General features: G+C 39.3%; 3 protein-coding genes across 3 annotated transcripts in view; 2 read left to right on the forward strand and 1 right to left on the reverse strand.

The window, feature by feature from the left end:
• The window catches only part of LOC307044554 (aminopeptidase NAALADL1-like), a gene marked incomplete at its 5' end in the record, with an annotated part of 6,377 nt that extends 5,982 nt beyond the window's left edge, over positions 1-395 (reverse strand). The window contains 1 exon segment of the mRNA XM_079689864.1: positions 228-395. Coding sequence (XP_079545990.1) covers positions 228-395 — 168 coding nt within the window.
• A 3,564-nt stretch (positions 396-3,959) lies between these two features.
• erap1b (endoplasmic reticulum aminopeptidase 1b) lies at positions 3,960-13,255 on the forward strand. The gene is made up of 19 exons (XM_079688897.1): positions 3,960-4,185; positions 4,617-5,125; positions 5,552-5,690; positions 5,879-6,013; positions 6,179-6,299; positions 6,511-6,665; positions 6,853-6,966; positions 7,351-7,482; positions 7,632-7,763; positions 7,947-8,030; positions 8,218-8,375; positions 8,784-8,863; positions 8,984-9,167; positions 9,529-9,685; positions 10,865-11,049; positions 11,168-11,329; positions 11,411-11,551; positions 11,771-11,852; positions 12,100-13,255. The coding sequence occupies exons 2-19, from the start codon at positions 4,644-4,646 to the stop codon at positions 12,268-12,270; spliced, it is 2,814 nt and encodes a 937-aa protein (XP_079545023.1). The 5' UTR covers positions 3,960-4,185; positions 4,617-4,643; the 3' UTR covers positions 12,271-13,255.
• Positions 13,256-15,106: 1,851 nt separating this feature from the next.
• Positions 15,107-19,973, forward strand: LOC307042316 (uncharacterized protein). The gene is made up of 4 exons (XM_079686143.1): positions 15,107-15,456; positions 16,680-16,765; positions 18,027-18,306; positions 18,416-19,973. Exons 2-4 carry the CDS (start codon positions 16,746-16,748, stop codon positions 18,521-18,523), a joined length of 408 nt encoding a protein of 135 aa, XP_079542269.1. The 5' UTR covers positions 15,107-15,456; positions 16,680-16,745; the 3' UTR covers positions 18,524-19,973.
• Positions 19,974-27,638: the final 7,665 nt, after the last annotated feature.

Consider the following 27,638-nt stretch of genomic DNA (forward strand, 5'->3'; position numbering starts at 1 on the left):
AGAAACTTTAATACACTATAGGGAAAAATGCTAAATGAATTCCATGGCTTCATACTAATGTGTATTAGTCTTTTCGATGAGAATGACAACAATTGCTTCTTTTGTATTCCCTGTTCTCATCTTGTAATCAGTGGAACGAACAACATCAATAGACAATATTAAACAGTATACCATGATAATAGAAAAACAAATCACCTAAGGTTTTCTTGAATCTGGATGTTGTCCACCTCAGACAAGAACTTCTTAATGAAGCTTTCGTCCACATCTTTGGTCACATCCTTCACCCAGGACGGTGCCGAGTTGCTGCTCTTATTGATACCAAAGTGGCCAATTAGGATCCCGAAGGTCAGTACGGCAGCACTACACACAATCCCAATCAACAGCTGCTTTATCATCCTCTCTGTGGAATGAAGTCTTCAAAGGAAAAGTTCTTCTTGTCTTTGGACCTGAATCCTTTACCAGAGAAGGAGCTCTCTCCAAATGTCAGGAGTGTTGTTGCGTTGCTTTGGAAATCCAGGCTTGTGTAAGAGAAAACCCTCACACCACACTTTCAAATGATCGCTGCAACACCAGTGCAGCTCCAATAAGAAGAGACAGGCTCATTGTAAAGTTTACTCATTAATGTTTGAAGATGGGATGGACTTTATCCATGTGTTACTGTGTGTGTGTGTGTGTGTGTGTGTGTGTGTGTGTGTGTGTGTGTGTGTGTGTGTGTGTGTGTGTGTGTGTGTGTGTGTGTGTGTGTGTGTGTGTGTGTGTGTGTGTGTGTGTGTGTGTGTGTGTGTGTGTGTGTGTGTGTGTGTGTGCAGGGGATTTTATTTGTATCATTTATTTAGTTTGAAAGGTTCAATCGCCACCAGTATATTATGATGGGAATTTACAGTGATATCAATATGTATGTAGGTTTTCTGGATACAAAATGTTCTCAGACAGAAGGGTTTCGCCCAATTATTATATGGATTTTAGGGTTTGTTATTAACATGCTGCGCTTCCCCTTCTGTCCGCTCCCCCACCCATTTTAGGACTGTATTGTGGACTGCCTTCCTTCATGTGTTGCTCTCTCCCTTACAGTAATCACTATTTCATGGAGTTTGTCCACATTTGTCTATGAAATTACGTGGGAAAGGATATTGGAGGATGTTGGTTTATCATCAGATGTAGTTTACTGATTTCCTGCCTGTTGGGTGGGATCCCAAAAGCGCTGCGCAGCAAAATGGGTGATGTATATCAGAATCAGAATCAGAATACCTTTATTAGTCCCACAGGGACATTTGCGTAGTTACAGCAGGAAAAAGACCAACAGACAGCTTAATGTTACATGCATAAAAAAAAGTACTAAGTTGTGATATAATAAAAAATATAATAAAAAAATAAATGAAAAAAGTTACATCATTTTCAAAATAGGGGGGTGATATAGTCTGGGTTGTGGTGTGTGTGTGTGTGTGTGTGTGTGTGTGTGTGTGTGTGTGTGTGTGTGTGTGTGTGTGTGGGGGGGGGGGGGGGGGGGGTCTATAGGGGCTGTGCTGGTTGTACAGTTATGACATCAGTTATATTCTGTGGTTTTCCACAGCCTCATGAATCTTCAGGTTCAACATTAACACAGTATTTTGAAGATGTTACGTATTTGCAGTCCATCTGAGGCCCCTTTTAAATAAACAAAGCAAATCTATCCAAGTTACAGTAGGCTCAGACTAATACTAGTTACCTATGTAGGATATGTGATCACAGCTGAGGGACAAATCCCTCTCTCCTAACATATTAAAACTATTGAGTCTCTCCTTCTATTCCATTATTAATGGAAGAATCTTAGTGCACATGACGTTGACCTGGACTGCTGACAGAGCTTTACTGACTTAAACAGCTCTCGCACCGACACTGGGTCTGCCATAGACAGATACCTGACCATTTTCACAGTTCAGTCTGACAACTCACGTGTTTCTTAATATGTTTATTAGAAGCAGCATATAGTTTGAGTTTGAGCTTGGGCCTCATCACTCTTGTATATAACTATGTAAATGTATCCTGTAAATATAATGTATGATGTGCCTTATTGTTTTATGTTTCATGTGGAACCTGTATGCCGCAGGTCTCCCTTGAAAAAGAGATCTATGATCTCAATGGGACCATCTGGTTAAATAAAGGTTTGAAATTAAATTAAATGACTCCACCTATGTACATAGAACATTGAGTGATGATTAACTGTCCTCCAAGCCTATAGGTGGAAGCTGGGATGGAGCTGGGGTGGTGGTGGGGCAGGCAACAGCCGGAACATGAACATGACTTGCAGTTGTAGCAAGTGAACACAGCAGTGGCAAAATATATTCAGAAACTGTAATGAACAACGACTATTATTTATTTCAAGAACTTTTATTTACAGAAACTCAATATTTCTAATCTGTGTGACACAAATATGCACGATTCTTTTAGGGTCCCCCTATTTATCTCAAAGTCGGCCTTCAGGGGAGCTCCCACCCTCTTTAGGGGAGCCAAGCTCCCCCTGGCTTCCCCCCCATTTCGAACACTGGCTATAACTCTTTATTAAATAACACAACTTTGGTTTAAGCTTGTATATTTGTTCTTTTCTTACAAGAAGGTGATTAAGTGTGGAATTTCCACCATATGAAGTTAGATTATGATTTAATAAGTGATTTCTGGACTTTTTATAAATGCTAAAGTGAGGAAAAACAAACGTTTAAATACAGGTTTGAAGCCTTGACATGTTTTAACAAAAATAAATGGATTAGTCTGAATATATCTAATTCAAGATACCCCCTTCTTAGCTTCACACTACTCCGCAAGTTGAACATGATGAAGACTTGTAACATATACAAATATATCAAAATAAATACAAACATTCAAACTATAATTCACACACAATACAACTCTGTCAGCACATAAATAAAAATACTTCAAAAACATTTGTCTTGTTTAATCTGTTCAGGCAATTAGCAACAAAAGTGAGTCTTGTCTTGTCAGTGCCTATACATAATCAACTAAGATCATCTGAGCTGATAACATTGTTCATAGATCTTGTGAGTCTACGGACCTGATAGTACATTTCTTTCTTCCTGTATGCCTATGCCAAATGAACACAATCTTTGTTTTGTCGACATATAACTTCCACTTTATTGCTCAATGTGTTTTGATACTACTGTAAAATAAGAACTTCAAAGAATCAAATGATTTCAGTTTACCTATTCCAGGTTAATTTGGACTGATTTAGAAAACTTCTTGACACTTTAGTCAGAAAAGAAAAACATTTGTATTCTTTATTTTGAGAATAACATGTGTTTATATTCACTTGACTTATAATCATATGCCTGCATTTTAGTTGGAAATGTTATTATGTAAAAGTTGATCATGCTGTGACGTACAAAACATCTACATTTGATCTTGTTTTTTTTATCTCACATTCTTTTATTTATGTTGAACTTCACACTTAAAATATATTTCCTAAAATCCTAAGTGTCCAATGTAATTCTCAAATGAACCACTTGTATCTTCAACACCCACATCCTCTGACTTAGCTTCAGGGTTTGAAGAGAAAAAGGGCTCTTTTAAACACAGGGCCCAGGAGAAATTGTGATGATTTATTCAAAAGCGTAGAACAGGAAAATAAAAGATAAGAATAAATGGAGAAGGAAACAAAATAATGAATAATTTATCGTTCAGTTAATCAACTCATAAATTATATTTATAAATATATATTAATTTTTGAAGAGGAACAACCAGGAATTACCCTCAGTCAAAGCAATGGCACACTCTAGTGGTGAGCTATGTTATTGTTGCCATAACAACACGGAACTTCCTGTTCACAGTAAATGTTTCCTTCTATTTCTAACTGTAATATCTGCTCGCTCTTGTTTTGACATCCTTTTATGACCTTGTTGAAACTGCTATGTTAATCTATAAAATATGCTGGTAGTCTATTCGCTGAAAACCCGGCCGGAAGTCTTTATATTCACACTTCCTGGAGCGCATGAAGCTGCAGACATGAAAACACGTCGTGAAAAATAAAATAAAACATCTTATATCTCATCTTCACCCCAGCTGCAGGTCAATGACATCAACTGTCTTACCTAGGTTTCCTGTACCGTCCCAGCATGCAACTCTTCCTTCAACACTTTCACTTTCCCTCTTGAATTATAGCCCGAGTGCTAATACTGCGTGCAAAGAAACTACGCGGTGAGTCGACGATTATTAACATATTACATATATGATTCATGTGAAGCATCTAAGATAAGGGACTATATTAATGTAACGCCTCAGTTATGGTGGAGTTACTTTAGGGATTCTTGAAATAAATAGACATTTGTGTGGAATCGAAACTGTTGCACTTCCATCCATCCTGTCACGTTGGTGCGTATATGATTTTATGTGTTTGCGTAGCAGAAGTATGATTAACTATGTTGCTTTCATTAATGTCTTTTTTTTAATGAGATAATCTCAAAGTGAAACCTGTGTGATGCAACATATCTCAATGTGTAATAAAGTCACCTTTTTGTTCACTGAGAACTGTGTCCACAGGTCTGATGTGTTATTTAAATTAGAAAATGCAAAATAAAGTTACAATATCTCTGAACACATTTGTGAATTTGTGTGATATTTTGTTAAAGGTGAGGGGATTTCCTGCTGTTGTCACCATGTTAGCAGCACCTCTGCTGTTGCTGCTGTTCCTCCCTTTTCCTCCCTCATCAGGAGCACAGCTACCAGATACAGATCGAGTTCAGGTTGACCTCAAAGCACCCCCTTTCCCCTGGGGCAGCATGAGGCTCCCTAAAACCATCTCCCCCAAACACTATGACTTGACCATCCACCCCAATCTGACCACCCTGGACTTCACTGGCGTTGTTCGTATCCAGCTGGACGTGCACGAAGACACCAACGCCATAATTCTCCACTCCAAGCATCTGCATATATCTAATGTGTTGCTCTTTGCAACTGAAGGTGTGAAGCCTCTCAAGGTGTCAGAGCATCCTCGTTTCAATCAGCTCGCCCTGGAGTCAGACTCGGTGCTGGCCAAAGGGAGGAGGTATGAAGTTCAGCTGGAGTTCGCTGCCAACTTTTCCGAGAGCTACCATGGTTTCTACAAGAGCAGCTACCGCACCAGCAGTGGGGAAGTCCGGTGAGAGCAGGCTTAACGTATTTTTCTGAGTTTCTTTTGATGTTGCCGTATGTAGCATTTTAACATCACTGTATCAGTAATACATATACATGTTAATGCTTTAAAGTAAGACTATAAGTGACCATAAGATTGGTCATTGATAGCCTTTATTAATACAATATTAAAATCTGCTGATGATGCTGTTTTTTCATACAAACTGGAAACACAAGGGTTGATGGGAAATGTCCCTTAATTTTGTCAGTAACAGGTGTGAGACAAAAGCTATCAGTAATTGTAATGATGTCCATTGTGTATTTTAGTTTTACCGGACAAAATCAAATTTGGCAATGATATATTGGTTTGGAAAATGCTAAATATAGAATCTTTAATTATCTTGTTTATATGTGTACAGCATGCCATTTTACAACCATCTATTTTCATTACTAGGGTCATGGCCTCCACGCAGTTTGAAGCCACCTTTGCTCGATTAGCCTTCCCCTGTTTTGATGAGCCCGCCTTCAAAGCCAACTTCACCATACGGATTACACGAGAGCCACGCCACATAGCCATATCCAACATGCCCATGGTACATCTGAACGGTTGACACATCTTTGCCTTCACATTTCTGTCAAATGTAATAATGAAACATACTACCCTGTAGAGATGTTTTATTTTTAGGGCTACCAAAAACTGTACTTATACTCACCATACTTTCTGTATTTGACCTCTGCTTTGTTTTCTTTATCTCTATCACAACGCACCTGTGTTTCTTAGGTAAAAACTGATGAGCTGCCAGGCGGTTTGCTTAAGGATCACTTCGACACCACTGTAAAAATGAGCACTTACCTGGTGGCCTACATTGTGTCTGACTTCCTGTCTGTGAGCAAGACCACCCAGCATGGTGTCAAGGTGAGGAGGACTCAGAAACTGTATTTAGAATAGTTTGTAATTTCCTTCAAAGACACATTTTAACAGTTTATACAAAAACCATTTGTTTGTTTCATATTCAGATGTTTGTAATATTTCTGTTACATTTATACTTATGAGTTTGTTCTTTTCTGTTCTGACCATCAGATTTCAGTCTACGCCGTCCCTGAGAAGATTGACCAGACAGCCTTTGCGCTGGATGCTGCTGTCAAGCTGTTGGACTTCTACGATGACTATTTTGATATTCCTTACCCATTACCCAAACAGGGTCAGTGGAAATGCATTCATTTTATTACCATGTTATTAATAGAGCTACAACTAAAGTTTATTTTCACGATCAACTAATTTGCTGATATTTTCGCGATTCATTTTTTAGTATAAAAAAAAAGAACATTGGTTTTAAAATGGTTGGATTAGCCGGTGACATGAATGAACCATATATGCAGTTGTATTGATGTGTTTGATGTTGTACTCTACAGACCTGGCTGCTATCCCTGACTTCCAGTCGGGTGCGATGGAGAACTGGGGGCTGACCACCTACAGAGAGACGGGTCTCCTCTTTGACCCTGACAAGTCCTCAGCTTCAGACAAACTGGGTATCACCAAAGTCATCGCCCATGAGCTCGCACACCAGGTAAAAAGAAAAACATTGGTGTCACAGTTAATCACGCTGTACAAAGTTGCCTTAGTTATGAACATGTGATTAAAGTTGGAAGCTGCTGTCGAGCTAAGAACAAGAATTGCACAGTGGTTACAGTTCTAATCTTAGAGATGCATATGTATGTTAAATGCTGGTCTTGAACATTCTTCTTGGTGTGCAGTGGTTTGGGAACCTGGTGACGATGGAGTGGTGGAACGACCTGTGGCTCAATGAGGGTTTTGCGAAGTTCATGGAGTTTATTTCTCTCAGAGCCACCTACCCAGAGCTGCAAGTGGTGAGAGACAAGCACGTACTTTTACTTTACCTGAAACATGTAAGCAAGGGATCACAGCATAGCAGGTCTCATCCTGTAATATGCCATACAGTACAGTGTCATTTTGTTTATTCATTCTCTATTTCTGTCTTTTCAAGTGAAATTCAAAATGACTTGCATTAAAAAGAAGATGTTAAATGTACTATAGTACTATATATTGGGTGAATAACTCTTGGGTTATCACCTTGTTAGGTGAAAAAAGCAGGCGATGAGAGCGTTTTTGATTATTTTGAAGTGGTTAAGGGTGCCTGTAAAACATTTAAACATTTTGTAAAGTCTATCCTGAACTCCTCTTACTCGCTTACCTCATCTCCTCCTTCCGTTCTCATTCCTCTCCTTTTCCAGGATGACTTCTTCTTGGGGAAATGTTTTGAGGCCATGGAGGTAGACTCTCTCAGCTCCTCCCACCCAGTCTCCACTCCCGTGGAAAACCCCACGCAGATCCAGGAGATGTTCGACGACGTTTCATACGACAAGGTCAGCTTCATTCTATCAAAGGACCAACCATTTACTGATATACAGTATAATAATTGCATTTTTCAGAAAGCCTTACCCAAAAAACAAAAGTAAAAAAAAACCAACAGATTGTTAATTTCCTACATGCCTGTGTTTTCATCTGATTTTAGGGGGCATGTATTCTGAATATGCTGCGAGACTTCCTGACTCCTGAGGCTTTTGAGATTGGCATCATTCGATACCTGAAGCGCTACAGCTACCAAAACACCGTCAACAGCCACCTGTGGGAGAGCCTGACCAATGTGAGCCATGCATTCGGGCCTAAAACGAGTGTTGCTGCCTGTTTTTCAGCTTGACATTTTATCATTAGCCCTCAAGTATTACAGATGTCAGTGTGACACTTGACAATGGCTGTGTTTAGAATTGAAAGCTGAATGTGTCCCCCAGTGTTGTTGTTTGTAAAAGTTGTGTTTGCTCTCCATCAGGTCTGCAACTCAGATGATCTGGACGAAGGCCGGATTAAGCACAAAGAATTCTGCTCTAAACGTGACGTCCAGTCTGGAGCCACTGTAAGTTTGAATTATTTTAAACCATTTTTAACCAATACTAATAATATTTTTTTTACAATGCTACCCTGCTACACAAATTCCATATCACATACTAGCGTTATATAATTATCTCATGTAGCTGTATCACAAATCTGTCACTTATAATGATGTTAAATCATTTATTTTGTTTGTGTTTGTGCATACGCAGAAATGGTACTCTGGTGATGAGCTAGATGTCCGGGCCATCATGGACACCTGGACGCTGCAGGAGGGCTTCCCATTGGTCACTGTGGAGGTCAAAGGTCGGGAGGTCAGGCTCAGTCAGGAGCGTTACCTGAAGACAGATGACTACTCTCTCACTGAAGGGTAACAAGTCAAACTAATCCACATTATTCAAGATTATGGTGAGATATCAAAAGTGTTGAATATACATAATTTCAAAAGTCCCTTTTCCTGCATTTAAAATACATTTTAAAGCCACAGTCTCATACTCTACACTACCATCAAATTGTGACAAAGGAAAAACAATGAAATACAGCACGCTGCAAACCGTTAGAGCTCGTAAAAATCCAATAATGAATTGATATGTGTCATTTCTGATGATTATGTAATAGTGTAGCAGTAATTGAAGCATGCAACAGTGATTATTTTGACTAGCTTAACATTAAGCTACAGTAATTGTTACAAGCTATTATTTTTGTGGGTGTATCTTCCTAAGTACAGTAGTTTGATATTTAATTGTGAATTTTATTCATTATCGTGGGTTGGTGTCAGATTTCTTTGGCAGATCCCTCTGACCTACATGACCAGCACCTCCAGCACCGTGCACCGCTTCCTGCTCAAGACAAAGACCGGTGAGTGCATTGCCCAGTGTGAAGAGGCTGATTTTCAGATTAACATTCATAACATCCATTCATAAAACAGTATTAAATATACAAGTCCTCATTGCCCATCTCTACTCCTCCTCCATGCAGATGTCCTGTACCTGCCGGAGAAGGCGGACTGGGTGAAGTTCAACGTGGACATGAGCGGCTACTACATGGTGCACTACGCAGGCGAGGGGTGGAACTCCATCATCAAACTGCTGCACCACAACCACACGGCCCTTAGCAGCAACGACCGCGCCAGCCTCATCCACAACGTCTTCCAGCTGGTCAGGTCTGTTAAAGGTCACCTATTATGAAAAATCCCCTTTTTCATGTCTTTTATACATAAATATGTGTCTCCTCTGTGTAAAGAGATTCAGAATTTTTCAGAAAAAAAGATTCTCTCTCTTTTTGTCCTGATCCATTTATATAAAAACCTGACTGAAAATTAGCTGATCAGATTTTGGCCATTTTGTGATGTCATCATTTGGCTTGTGTAACCATTAGCCATTAACCAACCAAGGTTTTTGTGCTAACAGAGGTTGTCTTATTGCTGATGATGGCTTGTAAACTGTAACCTGAAATGTAATGTTTGCTAATATGGACCAAACTGCCGCATGGTGTTGATTTGAAGCCTTCCATGTGTGCTACAGCACGGAGAAGGTGAGGCTGGACACGGCTCTGGAGCTGTCTCTGTACCTGTCCAAAGAGACCGAGATCATGGCTGTGACTCAGGGCTTTGGAGAGCTTGTGCCTCTGTACAAACTGATGGAGAAGAGAGACATGGCTGCTCTGGAGAATCAGATGAAGGTAAGTGAAGGCAGCATTCGAGGCCCAACACAGACGATATAACATTACAAAGAAAAGAGAGTCTTAAAGTTAAAACTACTCTCAATGGAGGTTCATGATATCACACTGCTTGAAATGTTTTTGTGACATTCAAACTTGTCTATGAATGTAATAATCCCACATTTCAATGTTAACACCCACTTAGAGCAAAGTAGTAATACGAGTGAAAGGCTAAAGATTCTAGCCATGCTGGATGTTGGCATTAGTCTGCCCTTATTGACTTTATCAAGTGTGTGAGAGAAAACCACTCTGATTGGTTGTTCAGTTCAAGCTTGTCTATGCACAAGAAGATAAACAGATGTCAGGGAAGCAACCAAACAACTACAGTAAAGAGGACACACACATTAGGATTCATTTCTCATCAATTGAAATCATCTGATTGTTCTCTGATATTTTCACAACCCATTGCCATCTGAAATGAAGCTAAGTGTTGAAAGAAAGTGAAAATGGATGGCAAACACTGCTCTGCTTGTCATCATGAATGTATTGAATGGCTTGTATATCCAGTCATTCCCCTTTTTGAATGACAACTACTCACTACAACCACCTTCTGGTATATACTGATATGTGCTAGTTAGCCATTCGCTGTAGTGTATTCAGAGGCCATTGTTCCGCCCAGACACAGATGCCACAATGGTGACATAAGACAACAGTACGACTCTATATAGCTGCAGGAGGTCAAACATTCCACACAGAACATATTAACTGCTAGCTCTTCTGTGTAGCAGGAGAGGTTTACACACTGAGTCATGGTTCTTGCATAATAAGCTCTATAAAAGCCTGTACTGTGCCCATTACATGTTGTACAGTTAAGTGCTGCTTGTGACTGCTAGAAGTTCCTCTCAGGCATTGAACCAGAATACAACATAAGTTTGGGAATCATACAGTTGAAAACATTTTGTATTGTTTTGTATTAATATAGTTTACTTTCTAATAAAAAAATACCCAATGATGTTAGGGTTATAACTAACAATTATTTTCAACATTTCTTTGACTGATTGACATGTTCCTATTGCTTGTTTTGTCCAAACCAGTCAACCAAACAGAACCAAACAAAATGTAATTTACAAAGCTGGGGTTATATCTTTGATTCATAGTTGTTATTAAAACTGACTGTTTTAAACTGCGTGTGTCTCTCAGGACTACATTGTGGATTTGTTCCGGGGGCTGATTGGCCGGCAGGAGTGGACTGACTCTGGATCAGTGTCTCAGCGAGTGCTGAGGAGCTACCTGCTGCTTTTTGGATGCTTCAGGAACTACGCTCCCTGCGTGTCAAAAGCCACCGAGCTCTTTACCAAGTGGAAGGAGTCTGACGGCACCATGAGGTCAGATATTTGTTAAGGATTCTTCTTAAAAAATGCTGCCAGAGCTGAGGCTTTAATATGAATTATTTCACATTTAAAGTTTGTCATATAATTGTTATTGATCCTTGTCTGTTTTTAGCCTCCCTGTCGACATCACCATGGCAGTGTTTCTGATTGGAGCTCGAACACCAGAGGGATGGGACTTCCTGTTGGAGAAGTACCGCAGTTCCCTGCAAATGTCTGTAAAGAGCCGCATGAAATCTGCAATGTCCACCAGTCCTCTGCAGGAGAAGCTCAAGTGGTGTGTACATAATATATAAATATCACACTCCTGCCAGCATTAGGTTTCTCTTTCTTCTTACCCTTATTTGTTTTTCCTCAGGATGATGAAGCACAGCCTCTCCAATGTGGTGATGAAGACTCAGGACCTCCCGGACGTGATGGTCTCCGTCAGCAGGAACCCCCACGGCTACAAAATGGCCTGGGACTTCCTCCGAGCAAACTGGCACATCCTGATCAAGAAGTCAGTCAGCCCCTCATGCATTTTCCCTCATCATTTACTTTTATGTCTAAGTTTTGCAAATTTGTGTGGAATCCAAGTTTGTTCAATATTGTGTTTGACAGGTGAGAATTTAAGTAGAACTGTAGCTCAAAACCATAAAGCCCGAGCATACTTGTTTGTTCAATGAAATGTGTGTATTCTGAACGCTGAACTTTGTCTCTCTTTGCTCCAATATTATAGATTTGAATTGGGATCCAGCACTGTTTCATTCATGGTGACTGGGGTGACTAGCCAGTATTCTACCAGGGAGATGTTAGAGGAGGTAAGGAAGGCTGTGTCCATACTTTTGGTTGAATTGTGTGTCTATATAAAGTGTGGATTGTTGCCTCAAAAACCTTTTTTATTTTAAATGCATTTTATTATTTATTCATGTGAATAAAAGCATACATTCATCTTCCATATAGGCCTATGTGCTGCTCTGGGTCTTAAAATCTTGTATTGAGACAAGTGTGGATTATTTAAAGTCAAGTCAAAAATATATATTCTAAGTCCACTTGCTCTGCTCTCAGGTGAGAAGCTTCTTCGGCTCTCTGGATGAGGATTCAGGCTCAGAGATGAGATGTATCCGGCAGGCCTACGAGACCATCGAGGATAACATCCGCTGGACGGACAGAAACCTTCCTCTGCTGCAGGCCTGGCTGGACAAACGCAGACCCAAACCTCTGCATGAGGATCTTTAGCTTCAGAGGAAACAAAACAAGTCTGGAGTGGAAAATCAGTTTGCTAAAGGCAGAAACTAACTAAGCATTTCTTCAGTCAGACTCAGGTTGAAAGAGATGTATCTGATTGTAGATGTTAAGCCCCATATGTTTTTAGGGGGTAACATGCCTTTTGAAAAACTGAAGTGTGTGTGTGTGTCTGTGTGTCTGTGTGTCTGTGTGTCTGTGTCTGTGTCTGTGTCTGTGTCTGTGTCTGTGTCTGTGTCTGTGTCTGTGTCTGTGTGTGTGTGTCTGTGTGTGTGTGTGTGTGTGTGTGTGTGTGTGTGTGTGTGTGTGTGTGTGTGTGTGTGTGTGTGTGTGTGTGTGTGTGTGTGTGTGTGTGTGTGTGTGTGTGTGTGTGTGTGTGTGTGTGTGTGTGTGTGTGTGTGTGTGTGTGTGTGTGTGTGTGTGTTGCTTCGTTTGTAAGGTCTCTTTTGAAGTTTTTCATTCATGCTGCGTCATCTCTGCAGAAACATCACAAATAGTTAATGTTGCACAAAATAAATAAATTGCTAATTAGATATTTATTTTTCTCTCAAAATATTTTGGTACCACACCACTTCTTACATTACACGAAAAAGAGGAAGATGCCTAAAAGAGGCGGAAAGCTTCCAACTGCTTCTTCTGAATGATTTTATAAAACGTACTTCTCCTAATACTCCTAATTCTATTGTTAGATGCCTATTTCAAGATCACACTGCTGTAAGATCAGATCTGATACAGTCGTGCGCCGTTTGCTTGAGTTTTCACAGTCGAATCACTGTCAAACGTGAACTCTGACACCACTGTTCCTCCTTGGTAGCATTCTCAACAATATTGAAAGATGACAAAATAAATTGCACTATAAGGAATGTGTTGTTACAGAAAGTCTGTGGTTTGTTCAACACAACAGTGAATGTGTTATTTTGTAAGGACAACATGTGTTTGTTAAATTAAATATTGGAAAAATAAAGATAATTTGACCTAATTCAATTTGTATTCCAGTTATTGTATTATTTGCATCTTTATAGTACTGGTAATCCTTGCATGTTATGCTCACAGAGATGTATTGATGCACCTTTGTACTTTTCACACGATGAGCGAGTCAAATACTTTTTCCGCAGTAAAGACGACATTTTCTGGTTTGTGGGGTCATTTAACAATCATTGGGTTCACCTGTCTTTCTATTCACTCACACACAAGGGTGTAACTGGTTTGAGGAGTGGGGGGGACACAAAATAGGGGGTCCTTCGCAATGAAAAATTGTTCTCGATTTAATTCCATTTCCTGCCTTTCTACAAATATATTAGGGACTATGGTGTTAACAAATCCAAGGAAAATGTGTAGTGTATATAATGAGAAGATTTTTGTCTTTAAATTGAAGTTAAATGCATCAATCTGGTGCACTTTGAGAGCAAAATTAAGAGATTTATGCATCGAGCTTTCAACACTCATATGAAACAGAACTGTAAATTTCAATACTCCAAAAACCATTAGAATATGCTCACAATCATAACACATAATTGATATACTCCTCTCTCCTATCTTAAACTTACCTAGTCTGCATTCTTTCTTTTTATTTATGAATATTTTACTAATCACTCCCCTTTTAAACTGTTTTTTAATTTTGTACTGACATTGGAATGATTTCTTAACTTATTTTGAACAACTATATTAAATAGATGGAAATATTTGTTTACATAGATGACCAAACCGTTTGAGACCCACTGAGATAACTTAGACTAAAGTTTACAATCTAATCATTCAGCGAGTCCTTTAACTCACCTAAACTGACGTTATCTCAGCCTCTCAGTCCGACAGGAGAGGTCTCTCCCTCTCCTTATTGTTGAAACAGCTTCTAATCTCTGTTAGCTCCGAGCTAGCACCAGATGCTAACAACAACCCCCGTAACTCTCTGTCTCGCTTGCGTAAAACAATTATAATAAACACATTTGAAAAGTTTCAACAAACGGGATTTTGAAAAGTTGGGGGGGACATGTCCCCCCTGTCCCCAGTGGAAACTACGCCCATGCTCACACAGACAAACACACTGGCACAGCATAAACTCAAACATGACAGGGGGGTTAACAAAATAGTGTGAGTATTAGTGGATGAGCACCCATTTTTATGTGCAAACTTTACTTACAAAATGTATCTAGTTGCTCTGCAGATTTGCTAAGTTAAAAAATAACCTCTGATTTCATAAGGGGTTATCTAGACTGGGGTTTGACGACTGGAAATCTTTAACGGAACGTTTGTTTAACAGATGGGAGTTGAGTTTCATCACAGTAAAAGTATGCATACTGAGGCCTAAAACTGATTTCTGACAATCCATTTTTGTCACTGTCTCTTTTGCAAGTGTCCCAACTATGTAAAGGTGAGGGTAACCATTTTACTCAGGTCCAAAACCAATGAGTTAATTTAGACAATACACATTCCAGGATTTCATATTTTCACCCTTATCACTTTAACCTGGTGACATGTGGCTCAATCTCTACCTACCGTTTCTATAGAATTTTACAAAGAAGAACAAAGTGCTTTTGCAGCTGCCTGAGATCAAATACATCACTTGTCACTCAATGAAACTCTATAGAAAAGTTGACCGCTCTTCCTCCGCTGCTCTTGATTCTGTGGCTTACCTCTCCCATGAGGCCTTGTGGAGAAAGGTAGCTGTTTCTTTAAATCTTCTACTGTTGCCATAAATTCTTCCTTAGGACCTTTAGCACGAACTAATACAACACACCGTTCCAACTGATAAAACACGTATACTTTCATAAATGTGAGCATTTATTCATGCACATACCACTTCTGTATTACATAAACGCTGTCGATATAACAAAGAGTGCTTCAATTTCTGAGGGTGTACCGGGGGCTGACAGACAAGCTGGGCTTTGCAGTTAGTCCAGCACATGTTCACACACACACACACACACACACACACACACACACACACACACACACACACACACACACACACACACACACACACACACACACACACACACACACACACACACACACACACACACACACACACACACACACACACACACACACACACACACACACACACACACACACACACACACAGCTCCCTCATCAGCACACCCACAATAGAAACTGCTCTCTGCTCCAGTGAGTTTTCCCCACCCAGTCGTACACCTGAGGAGAGCCGTCTCTGGACAGGAGGTAAGAGGCCAAACTTTTTCTTTATGCTTCCTGGTTTTGAAATGTCCTGTAAATTACATCAATTCCTGAAAAACGAACACATTTTGTGAAAGGACCTCAAATTAAACACATAGTAGCCGTTTATTTGTTTAGTCCGTATTAACAGACTGGGCCCCTGTTCCAATATGCCTACTGATCATGTGTTGTGAATTTTGACCTCTCCTACCGCTCATGTGATTTGTGTGGCCAGTAATCTATTCAGTTTATAAACATGGTAATGTTAGACCATCTTTGAAATGTAAATAGTGCTTTTGTTCTCCTATGAGGATAATTCAACATCCCTTTAGGGACATAATCCACAAAAGAGTTCAGGTTAAATGAGGAAAAAGTTCAGTTAACTCTGATCAAAATGTGTCTCCTTTTTTGTACAACTACGGTTGGCAGATGATACTATAACTTTGAGATATATCCACTTCAGAGGACATGAAATGAACGGACCACGTACCAGCAGTTACAATTTGTTAACAGTGACCTGGTTATGGTGTAGGTTACTTGTTATTCAAGCAGTGTTTCCATTTATCTATTGACCTTGTATCGGTACGAGGGGACTATATGCCAGTGATTGCCAAACTGATCAGTATCATTTTTTGTTTGTGGCCTTTTTTCAGATTGTGACAATGCATTCTCCATGTGATCTAATGAGTTTTGAAATGGTCCTGTTAGCTTAAGAGCTCAACCCTGACAAATTAAAAAATAAAAGCATGCATACTGCCGTGTTGTTCTTGAAAATCCTGAAAAAGTGAATGAAATTTAGACCAAATGCTTTACTGTACTTTGATATCGATGCTTCTGGCCCTCCTTTACCTCAATATTCCAGTTGATCACCAGACAGGTTCCCAAGCACAGTGGAACAAATGTAATCATACAATCTTTGCGAAATCATATCAATCAGTGCAGGGAGACTGAATGGCCGTAAACTGTATGAGGTCACTGCAGGACAAACTGTTTCCCAATGCTTCCAATGTACTTTTGTTGATCTATTATCTCTCTGCCTAGAGAAAGTATACAATATACTTTGATCATGTGGTCTTGAAAACATTCATGGGTTTTAGGTTCAAAGTTTATTTTCTGTTGATCCAGAAAGAGGAATACTAGGCAAGCAATATAATTGTGTAAAATGTTCTCTAAGCAAGTAATAAATGGCAAAGTCAGTGTGCAATGTTTTTTTCCTGTGTCCCCTTCAGGTTTGTTCTGTTTCTGACTCGACTTCCACTTTGGACCATTGGTAGTTTATCCACAGAGCACCTAGGATGAATATTCCCATTCTAGAGTAAGGCACCGATCTCTTCATACATTTGTTGATTAATTCAGCCATTTTCTTCTCTGTTTGCTTCCTTACTTTGATAACCATTAAAATTTAAAATATTTCAAATGTTTTTTTTCTCTTCATTCAACCTCAAAAAAGAGAAATACCGCAGTGCTAACTCTTCTAATTACCACAAACTGATGTTTTATGTTGGTCTATGTGTTTCAGATTTAACATCATTTTTTGTTAAAAGAAAAAAGGGTCTTATATGTTTATAAATCCTCACCGGCAATCCTATTAGGATCCCCTTGCTAGTGCCATTTAAGACATCCCTTTGCGCTCAGAACTGCCTTCATTATTTGTGAGTTGTTTGTGCCACATTGATGATAGCATCACGCAGTTGCTGCGATCTTTAATCCCCCGTTACTCCCAAACTAAAAGGTGCTTTCTTGGATTGAAATCCGGCTGTGTAGACCATTTGAGTAGAAAAAAACCAGAGATGATAAAAGCGTTATGACATGGCGTGTTATACTGATGGAAGTAACCTTTGAGGGCAAGTACCCTGTGATCATAAAGAGAGTTAACATGGTTAGCAACCATACTCAATGGGACCTTAAGAGTGACAAGAGACTTTCCCGCAGACTTTACACCACAACCAGCAGCCTGAACCACAATCCAGGATGTATCCCAAGCAGTCATGTTGTTTATTTCAAATCTGACACTTCCATCTGAATGCAGAGCAGATATTGAGATGCATCAAACAATCCTCAATTGTCCACGTTTGGAGATCCTGTGCCAATTGTAGACTCAGTTTCCTTTCCTTTGCTGAGGGAAGTGACACTTAGTGTGGTGTTCTGCTGCAGTAGATGATCTACTTTAATGTGCACTCACAAATGCGATTATGAAAACCTTGGTTAACGCAAAGGAGTTCTTTCTTTCGTTTAAAAGCAATAAACCCTAGAGATTATAGTTTTTGAATTACTCAAAGCAACAACCATGCCACCTTCAAAATCAGGTAAATCACCTATCTTCACCATTCTGTTGCTTGGTTTTATGTTCAGGTCATGTGTAGGTGAGTTTAATTGCTGTAACGTGATGATCAGATTTGTGCTTTAACGAGCAGCTGAACAGGTGTTCCTAATGAAGTAGCTGTGAGTATATTTTTGGTTTTTGTTGCTCTTTCCTTTTCAAGTCTACCTTTATTGGCTTTTCTCTCCATCTTCCTCTGTCTTGCAACCATCTCCATCTTTCTCATCCCCCTCTCCCCTTGCTCCTCCTCTTCAAGGATCTTCCTGGGCATCCTGGGCTTTGGCCTCTCCATCATGTTCTGCACGACCTTCTGCAGGGTTTGCAGTCGCTTCAGGGAGGAGCAGATCGATCGGGAGTTGGCGAGACGGAGTAACCAGGAGCTGCGCCCTCCGATATATTTCATCCCTTTCCATGGGAGCCTGTCACAGCACGACAGCGAAGACGTCCCAGGCATGCCTCGATACAGCCAGGAGCTTTACCTGCCCCCCCAATACAACAACGCTGCCTTCTGTGGGCCCCCACCTTCCTATAATGAGGTGATTTTAAACAAGCAAAGTGTTTGTCTGTGGCATTTCCTGTCCCTGAAACCCCGGATTTACTGTCAAATCTGGATTTGAACTTTTTGTTTCTTTTTGTGTATTTCAGCTGGAATTGAAGCCGGATGATCTTCCCCCTGCTTACACAGATTATAGCGTTCCTGTGTATCCCCTCTCATCTCCACATCACATGGTTCAACCACAAACACCACAATAAGACGGGACCACCCTCCTGTGCCTGTGTTTATCGCTCTGGAGTCGATAATGTTTCAAAGATTATTGATGTGACCTTTTTTGTTATTGTTATAATTGATGTAATGATGGTAGAGAGGGGATAACATCTGTATGCTGTAAATGGCACCAGGTTTCGGACAACAATGTCATGAGTATGCTGCAATCTCTCAAGGCCAATTCCATTTTTAACCCAATATTTTATTCTATGCCCCCACTTGTTATTCTCTCCACCATGGAAATTATGCTTTTGATCCTGTCTGTTTGTCTTATGTTTCATTAGCAGGGTCTCACTAGCCTTTTTACAGGTATGTAAGTAATACGTGTGAGTTCAGATGTGAATGTGAAACCAATTATGCCACTATGTGGCCATTTATAGAGCACTTTGTTTTTGTTCATGTCTCTTTTGCCCTATGTATTAGTGCCTGCAGAGAATTTGGATCAAACATTTTCTCCATATATTTGGATAGGCTATTTGTTTCCTGATTGCCAGAGTCTCTTAGTTGCGTCCTCCAAAAAGTGGTAGAACTCTTAAAAGGTATTGTGCAAACTGATATTCCTTCTGTGCAATCCTAAAAAAAGTAATCACATTCTGCTGATAGGTGGCACAACAACACATTTAATTGAAATGGCCATAGTTCAATGTTCACAAGTCTTTGATTCTTATTGTGCACAATTTATCCTCGTAAGAAAACAAATATTTATAGATAGGGTTCAGAAATGCAGATGATGATCCAGATGCTGATTCACATTTTTTTTTGCAAAAACAAAAGTTAAGAAGATAGGAAAAAGCTGTCTTGGGACAAAAAGAGAGACACATGTATGAAAGTCCTCTATTTGTTTTTAGTGACTGAATGATGTATTTATGTTGCATTTAAAAACAGGAACAATGTTCAGATAGACCTGGTAGAGCTGAGGTTTCCTGTATATTTTAATATGATTTGGTATTGTCTTTGTATGTTAAGAGTCATGTGCTGAAATGGGACCATGTTCTTTTCTTTCTCTGGGTTCTTTTTTGACAAATCCACAAATCCACTGCCTCTGTATGTCTACAGTCTTTAAAAATCACATGAGAAGTATTGTTTAAACTCTGAAACCAAGAGAGCTGCTTTTGTGTGAGAATTCTAGAGACTTTGATCAGAGGCTTTAATTAAACAATGACAATACTGTAAATGAAATGTGAAAAGGACTGAATCAATTGTTTAAATCTCAGGACAAAATGTGAGTTTTATATATAGAAGCTGGTTTACAAACAGGTCCCTGAATGACAAAACATTGTGTCACTCCAAAGATATGTCTGTGATATCAAGAGAATATGGCTAAATATAAATACATATTTAATTTTATACCATGTGTAAATGCAAGATGTTCATCATGACTTCATTTGTGCATATTATTATTTTATTTTTTTCAATAAACACAGCACTGTAATTAAATCTGTTTTATATCATTGGACTCATTTGTTTTCTTCCATAACATAAGGACATCACAATGTAACACTCATGCTTCTATTGGCTGGCGCTCTTTTACATTCTAAATGTACGTGATCCGCTAAGGGGCGGAACATCTCTTAGTGGTTGACGAATCACAACAGATCCGTCCAGCTAACCAATCAGAGCAGACTGGGCTCTGGTTTCAGACAGAGGGTGAAAAGACAAGCTGCAGCACAGGCAGTATGAGAAAAATAAAGAGCTTTTGGAACATTAAAGCATGGAAACATGTCACAGTAGGGGCACAAAATACATATGTCCCTGAAAAGGATCATATTTGGGCCCCTTTAACATTTGGGGATGACCGAGGTTAGAGGCAGTGTACATCCTGGTCAGATTGCCAGTCATGACCCATCCAGTTTGACTTGTTATTATGATTTGTCTTCAATCCACCAGAGACCACACTTTAACCAAAACTATGACCTCAGATAAGTTTAGGCAAGCCTGGATTTATAAGATCTTAACATCTGTGCCTCTTTTACTATTTCTTCATTATGCCCTGACCTTAAACTATTAAAGCTTACAAGGAATGGTTGGGTTAGAGTCAAAAATACACATTTTCTTTTTGCAAACACACCTCTTAATTTCCTTTAATTGAAAAGGTATGGCTACAAATTATTCTGCATCTTATTCTAGTTATTCCTTCATAATCTTTATGTTCATGTACATTTCTCTGACAGAGCCAAGTGAAAGCCAGAGATCATAGAATGGCAGGATGTCTAGAAAGTCACTTTTGTGGTCAGGCTGACATACAGCCACACATGGTCCGACGTAGACAGCCTGACCTGATCTGTAATCCTATACACAGTAGGTCGGGGGTGGACTTGAATATCCCTTTCTCTGTTTAACCGCAACTGGATGTGGTGTCGTCTTCCAGCCTCTATAAGGGAAAATCCTCTTATACATATCTTTACTACGCATCACTTACACTGCACAGGGGGTATGTGTGTGTGTGTGTGTGTGTGTGTGTGTGTGTGTGTTTGTGTGTGTGTGTGTGTGTGTTTGTGTGTGTGTACGCATTGGCTTGAATCCCAGAATATCTTGCTTCCTGAACTCGTTTTGGATTCAGAGTGTGATGTTCACACTTACACACATAAATAAACACACATAGTTGTGTTTGTGACGAGGAAAGGCTTGTAGATGATTGTAGAAAAAGTGCACATTATACACTAGAGGGCAGTGCAGGTGTGGAGACTCATGCTCTGTTTACAGTAAATTCTTTTTTTCATTATGTCTAAACTCTAAAAACTGAAATGTTGACTTTAATTGAATGTATTATGTCAAAAGATTTCACATAGCTGCATCATGTTAGTTTGAAGCAATAATATTAAGTTTAAATAAATTATATTAGGTTAAACAAAATATTATTGCTCTCAACTAATACAGTTATGTGAAATGTGTTGACATAATACACTTAACTAAAGTGAACGGTTCAGTTTTTTCAGTGTAGGTCATTCTTACATGTATTCAGCCTACAGCTAAACCACACTGTGGCTGGTATGTAAGTGCCTTGCTCAAGAGAAGCCATGTGTAGGATTCACGTCTGCTAATAATTTGTCTGAAATGCTGTTTTATGTGTTAAAAAACAAACAATATTCCAATAAGCATTCATTTATTTTACAGCAAAAATGTGTAAAGCTTCCATTGGTAAATTCTTGAATGTTAAAACTCTTGTAGTTTACTGTTATGTGTGACACATGTTATGGCTTTTTCCAGTTTTAACCAGTCTTACCCCTCTCATCCTTCCTCTCTCCCCGCCGGCCCCCCTGATGGGGGCCCCTGAGACTGAAGCAACACAAAGCATTTCCTCCCTGCAATAGTATTTCACTTAGCTTAGCTCTGAACTATTGGGTGAAATGATATACTCTGTGATACAAATATCTTAAACTAATTTTAAATCCTATTCTCCATGTGTGTGTGCATACAGTATATTGTTTGTGTTTATATACTTGTGTTTTTGTGAGTTTTTTGTGTGCATTAATTTCTCTACTCTTCCTATATATTTTTTTGTTGTTAAATTACCATTCATACATGTACGCTTAAATCAAAGGGGAACAGTAAAAGTTCTATTCAACATTTATTTGATGATTCTCTGTCCATTGGCAGGATTTGATATGGTCTTTGTGATCCGGATTACAAAGACCATATCAAATGTTTTGTGGGTTTTAATAATACATGAACTTTCTATGTGCATTTGTATTTATAATCCATATTCGGGCAGTTTCACATGTGGGCAGTTTCAGAAAGAAAAAACAAAAGAAAGAAACCTACAAAGAAATCTGGCCATCATTAATGAAAAAATACACTATCAAAAGTTAATGTTGGTTGTGACTGTTTTGAGAAAAGGTAACACATTTCCTGAATGAGTTCTGCTGAGTTTGAGTTTTCAACTGCTGATCTGGAGGAGACATGTGGGATCCTGGAATAGATTTAGAGGAAGAAAACCCCCAGAGGGCTGCAGAAGCAGAGAGAGGCACAGATAATATGAAAAGGAATGGACGGGATGTATTTGTCTCTGTGCATGTGAGCATGTCGGCCAAAGAAACCATTGTCCAAGTGGGAACGCTGCTGAAGGTATGTGTTTGTGTACTTAAGGCCGCTCTGCTGAATGATGGCTGACCACAGTTGCTTTTATTACCAGGATGACCCGTCCCTCTCCTCTCCTTCCTCCCATTCTCTCTATCCTCCCTCCCCCACAGCTCTGGGATATGAATACACACTGGAGAGCCCCTAGCATTACAAGCTTTCCCTGTACTCCTATCTTTGTCTGGACTTCATCACGACTGGGGCCTTGACTCTTTATTCAAAGACTCATAACTGCCTTTGTCTGCATCTGTTTGGCAACACTGCATGTCTCAGGCAATATCATCAAAACTACAAGCTTAAAGAGCAACACACAAGCTTTTTGAAGGCAAAATCATTGCTGTGGGATTCCTAGGTGTCTAAAGAATTAGATTTGTATGGTGAATTAAGGGATAAAAGTGTTTAGAATACAACAACAAAGCAATTTAAAAGCTCATTATAAAACCTGCTTTCACTCCTTCTCTCAAGTGTTGTTTAACTTTGTATATCAGACCAACACCAACTACATAACCATATTGAGGTCTGAAATTCACAATTCTTTTTTATGGAGGATTTAAAAATAAATCAACTCCGGTTTATGCTTTAAAAATGTAAACAAATGGTTGTTTACACAAGTGGCAGGGAAAGGCTTTCACTTTTTTACTATCATGGTGATATGATCTGATGTTGTTTTCCTTCATGTGAAAAGAGTGGAACCTATCCGATCACGCCATGTTTTGACATGATGATAATGCCATCTCCATTTGTAATGGGATCCCAAAAGTTTTAAGCTTTTCTGGGGGGGGGGAGGGGCTGCTGGCGAGGGCATTCAGGAATGTCAGAGGTCAATAGAAAACAGGAGTGGTGACCAGAGAGGAGGACATGGTGGAGGTAAACAGATATCATCTTACACAGGGGCAGGGGCTTTCCTCTTATTATTGAGGTTGATGGATCATTTTAGCAAGTGAAACCAACTTTATAGTCCAGAAACGTTGCTTAAAAATAGACCCCTGATTAAAGGATTTCATTCCATTGCCTACAAACGGTTTTCCTTATATAGTCCCCAGTTTACAGAATGGCTACACATGTTTGGCGTCACCTATTGACATTTTGCAAATAGCGCAAACTTGAAGAACTGAGGTAATGTCTCTTCTTTGCTGAAGCACATTTTTACAATTTAGTTTGTAAATGAGGTCTGCTTGCTGGAGTGTTATTTTCTTACAATATGTAATGCTTTCTGGCATCATCTAAAAATAACTTTTCAAAAATAGTTTAAGATTGAGAAAATTACAAGTTTTAGCAATAAAACAGCACATATTATATTATAATATAACAATAAAAGTGAGTATCTGCATCACAGCCGAGTATCTTATGTGTTAGTATTCCTGTATCAATGTATTGTCTTCCTATTTGTGACTGAAATGTAACTCTAACTGAAAGCCTTTTTGTGAGTGTGAGTGTTTGCTCTGATGGGACAGGGTTGGTAGCCATGGAGCCGACAGAGGAGGGGTGTTTGTTGACGAACAACATTCCAGTGTGCGCCTGATGTGTGTGTGTGATAAGCTCAGCACAGGTAAACACCATGCATCTATTTAAGGAGGATGATTCTACCCTGAACAGCTGATAGACAACATTCTTGAGCACTGGCTGTGTTGCCTGCAGTTTTCAGGAGAAACTCAGAGACTATTATTCTGCCTGTATACACAAAATAGGGAACATTATGTTAAAAATAGGCTTCTTCTTTTCCTGCAATGTTATAAAGATTCCCTGTTGTTTATTTAAAAATATATATATTTTTTTTAATTAGCTGTTGTTTTATCGTTTTAATTGTTCATTGAGTGCATTTTTTCACACTTACAAGTGAGCAGCCATGTTGAGCAAAAGTTCACATCAACCAGCTACCTCCTTATTATCTTTAGGGAGACATGCAAATCCCATTTGTTCCTCTAGTCTAATACATTCCCCAGGAGCTGACTTTCAACATCATTGTGTTAAAAAGAAAAGATCAGATCAGACTTGTGAGAGGCACACTTTACATTTTACAAATATATTCAATTTAATATTATTTTCCTTACACACTTAATGTATATATAATATCCTGCTTTATATTTTCTTTACTGTAAATTGGTATTTCAACATGTATATTTTCTACTTTTTTAATGCTATTTTATTTCTATTTGAGCTGTTTACATTTTTGAATTGTTTATTTCTAGTCTTTTAATTTCTCTAATGTACAATGCCTTGTCTTTTTATGCTGCTGCAATGCAAACCATTTCCCAAATTGGGATCATTAAAGTACATCTCATCTTATCTTATTATTGAAATGAAGGGATCCACCCTTCAAGGTTTTCCTGAGAAATAGTAAATAAATAAACACTTTTTGTTATATTCCATGGAATGCTCTTAACATCCAGATAGCAATGAATATATTAAGTGCTTTGACACAAAATCCATTAAAAAATGTCATCTGTGGAAGCCGTAGTACTGTAAAAACCACGACCAATCATTTTAGCCGGCCCGGCTAAAATAACTGGATGGCCTACCTGCCTGTTGGAGGAGGGGCTCTGTAAGGAAGTGGGAGATTTTTTCAAGCTGTGTATTTTCAAATTCTAGCGCACTCGAGCTGGTTTCTCCAAAATTACCTACGCCACCTTTGATGGAAGAAATGCATGTGCTGGTTGTGCCTTGTTGTGTTCAAAGCAAGAAACTGAAGAGGGTGGGAGGATTCCACCATTGCTCGAAAGAGAAGATCAGATTGTTAAGTATTTAATTCCTGCACCAGTTGAGTATGTTTCTAAACAGAATAGTTTAGTTTCACTTCACCCCTCAGTTACAACACTGCTTTGTAGTCAGGGTCACAGACTGTTATGATGTGGTTAACCCTCACTTGTTCATTAACACTTAAACCCTCAGCGTGCCCCAAAGTTCAGTAAACTATTCTTTAGCTATATGTGTTTGGAGAAGCAGCAGTTAACCTTGGCTGTATGACCTGACAAACCTGCTTAACTGACTCCACCCAGCAGCAGCAAATTGTCACGTGACACAAGTTGGAAAAACTCTTGAAATACTAGTTTTTAGACATTGTGTTCACTGATAAGAAAAACGTATGATGAGGATTTTAGAATGATAACCTCTCAAAGTGGCTAAATAACTGCATTGTGTGTTTTTGGTTGATTGGGTTAACCTGATGAGATTTCAATTAACATTTGAATGTAGATAAAGACCAAAGCAAGTCATTTCAATGAAGGATATTACAAAGAAGACACGATGCCCTCTTGATAGTTTACACCCGGGCAAATTAATATAACAAAAGTCAACAAAATCAGTCTTTTGCATTAAAAAACCCTCCATTTTGCTCAGCAGCAGTTTGGCCAGCATGTTGTAAATCTGCACGGGACTGCAACATTCAGAATGTAAATTAAAAGGGCTGGGACATTTAGAATATGTGGCATCTGACTGTGTGTATCAGTGATACAGACTGACTTTTATTCTGTAAGTGAAGCCTGCCCTAATAGACTGGGCACACACATTAACACTTACACAGAAAAACTGACTTCTGTCCCTTGCTTTGGTTAAATATCTTTACATGGATTAGGGACTAAAATACATGGACACAAGATAATAATGAATTCTAATGATTCAATTACAGGATTAAGTTAATAATTTGAGTTTTCATCAAGCAAAGAATATTTCCAATTTTCTTAAATGTTTTGACAATTTTCTCTCAGGACCAAAACAATTAATTGCAGCATGGTGGTTTAACATGTCCTGATAAAAGCAAAATTAAAACACAGAATAAATGCATAAAAACACGTTACTGTTTGTGCTGCATTGCTATGCAGCCCAGTCAAAAAGAGGCCACAATGTCCCAGTTGTCCAACACTTACATTAATATGATGACTGATTCCCTATTAGCATGATGACAATAGCATGTGAAAATATATTGTTTGCATTGACTTCACAAAGTAGTGCAAGGCTGATGAAAGTATGAACCATGGCCTAAGAGACCCAACCTAAACCCCAAACATGTTAGTGAGAACAAAACACATTAGGCCACATTTTGTTTCTTTGCCCATTTTGCCTCTGATTTTCAATTCTGTTAAAGACTATAAATCTTGCCATCAACAACTTGGATAAAAAGATGGATCCCAAAAACTGTGAAGTCCCTAAAACTACCACAGTAAGGCCCCATCCACACGGAAACGAAAATGAAAACGAACCGATGTAGATACAAAAAAAGTCTTCCATCCACACGGAATCGGCTCAAGAAATGTGTCCGTCCACACGAGATCGCTCGACCCGCTGGAAACGATGTAGTACATATGCCGGGCCTGTAAGTGGCGCTGTCCTTCTACACAAAATACACAAAAAGCAGCGAATAAGACCCCCCGAGCATGGTTGCCTGCATGGTTGCCCTTCTGTTTATTCTCCGCGGTGGATTTAGAAACATGTAGTTCATGTAGTTCTCCATTTCCACTTGTTGCTGATGGTTGTGGTAGAGGAGCTGTAGATTTTGCACTAACATCTGTAGGATGGTCAACAGCGTCAGGAGCACGAAAGCAATCCTGTGATCCGCCATTGTTGTTGTTGTTGTTGTTGGCGAAACACATCAGTAATGACGCGGGGGTGAGCAGCAGAGGTGGGGAGAGGCGGGGCTATGGCTTCAGCGTTATCAGGAAATGTTCGTATAGGGCGTATATACGGCCCCCCAGAGCATTTCTTCTGCAAATCTACACACCTTGGGAGCCGTTATCGTTATCCGCGTTTCCGTGTCGGCCTCGTGTGGACGAACCGTCTAGAAGAACTGTAGCGGATACAACCCGTTTCGTCTCCGTGTGGACGAGGTCTAAGACTTCCATAAATCACAATTTACATCTTTATAGCAACACTTACTGTATTAATTCAACTATATTTGAAGAGTTGCTGTATCTTGGGGTATTGACAGTAACTACAGCAGGTCAAATGACACACTGATACAGTTCCTGCAGCAGCTGTATGCTCAACTAAAGTTTTCGGGAGCTACAGTGACTATAATGGAAAGATCAGCAG

The sequence above is a fragment of the Notothenia rossii genome, assembly GCF_949606895.1.
Source record: "Notothenia rossii genome assembly, chromosome: 6".
Classification (NCBI taxonomy): domain Eukaryota; kingdom Metazoa; phylum Chordata; class Actinopteri; order Perciformes; family Nototheniidae; genus Notothenia; species Notothenia rossii.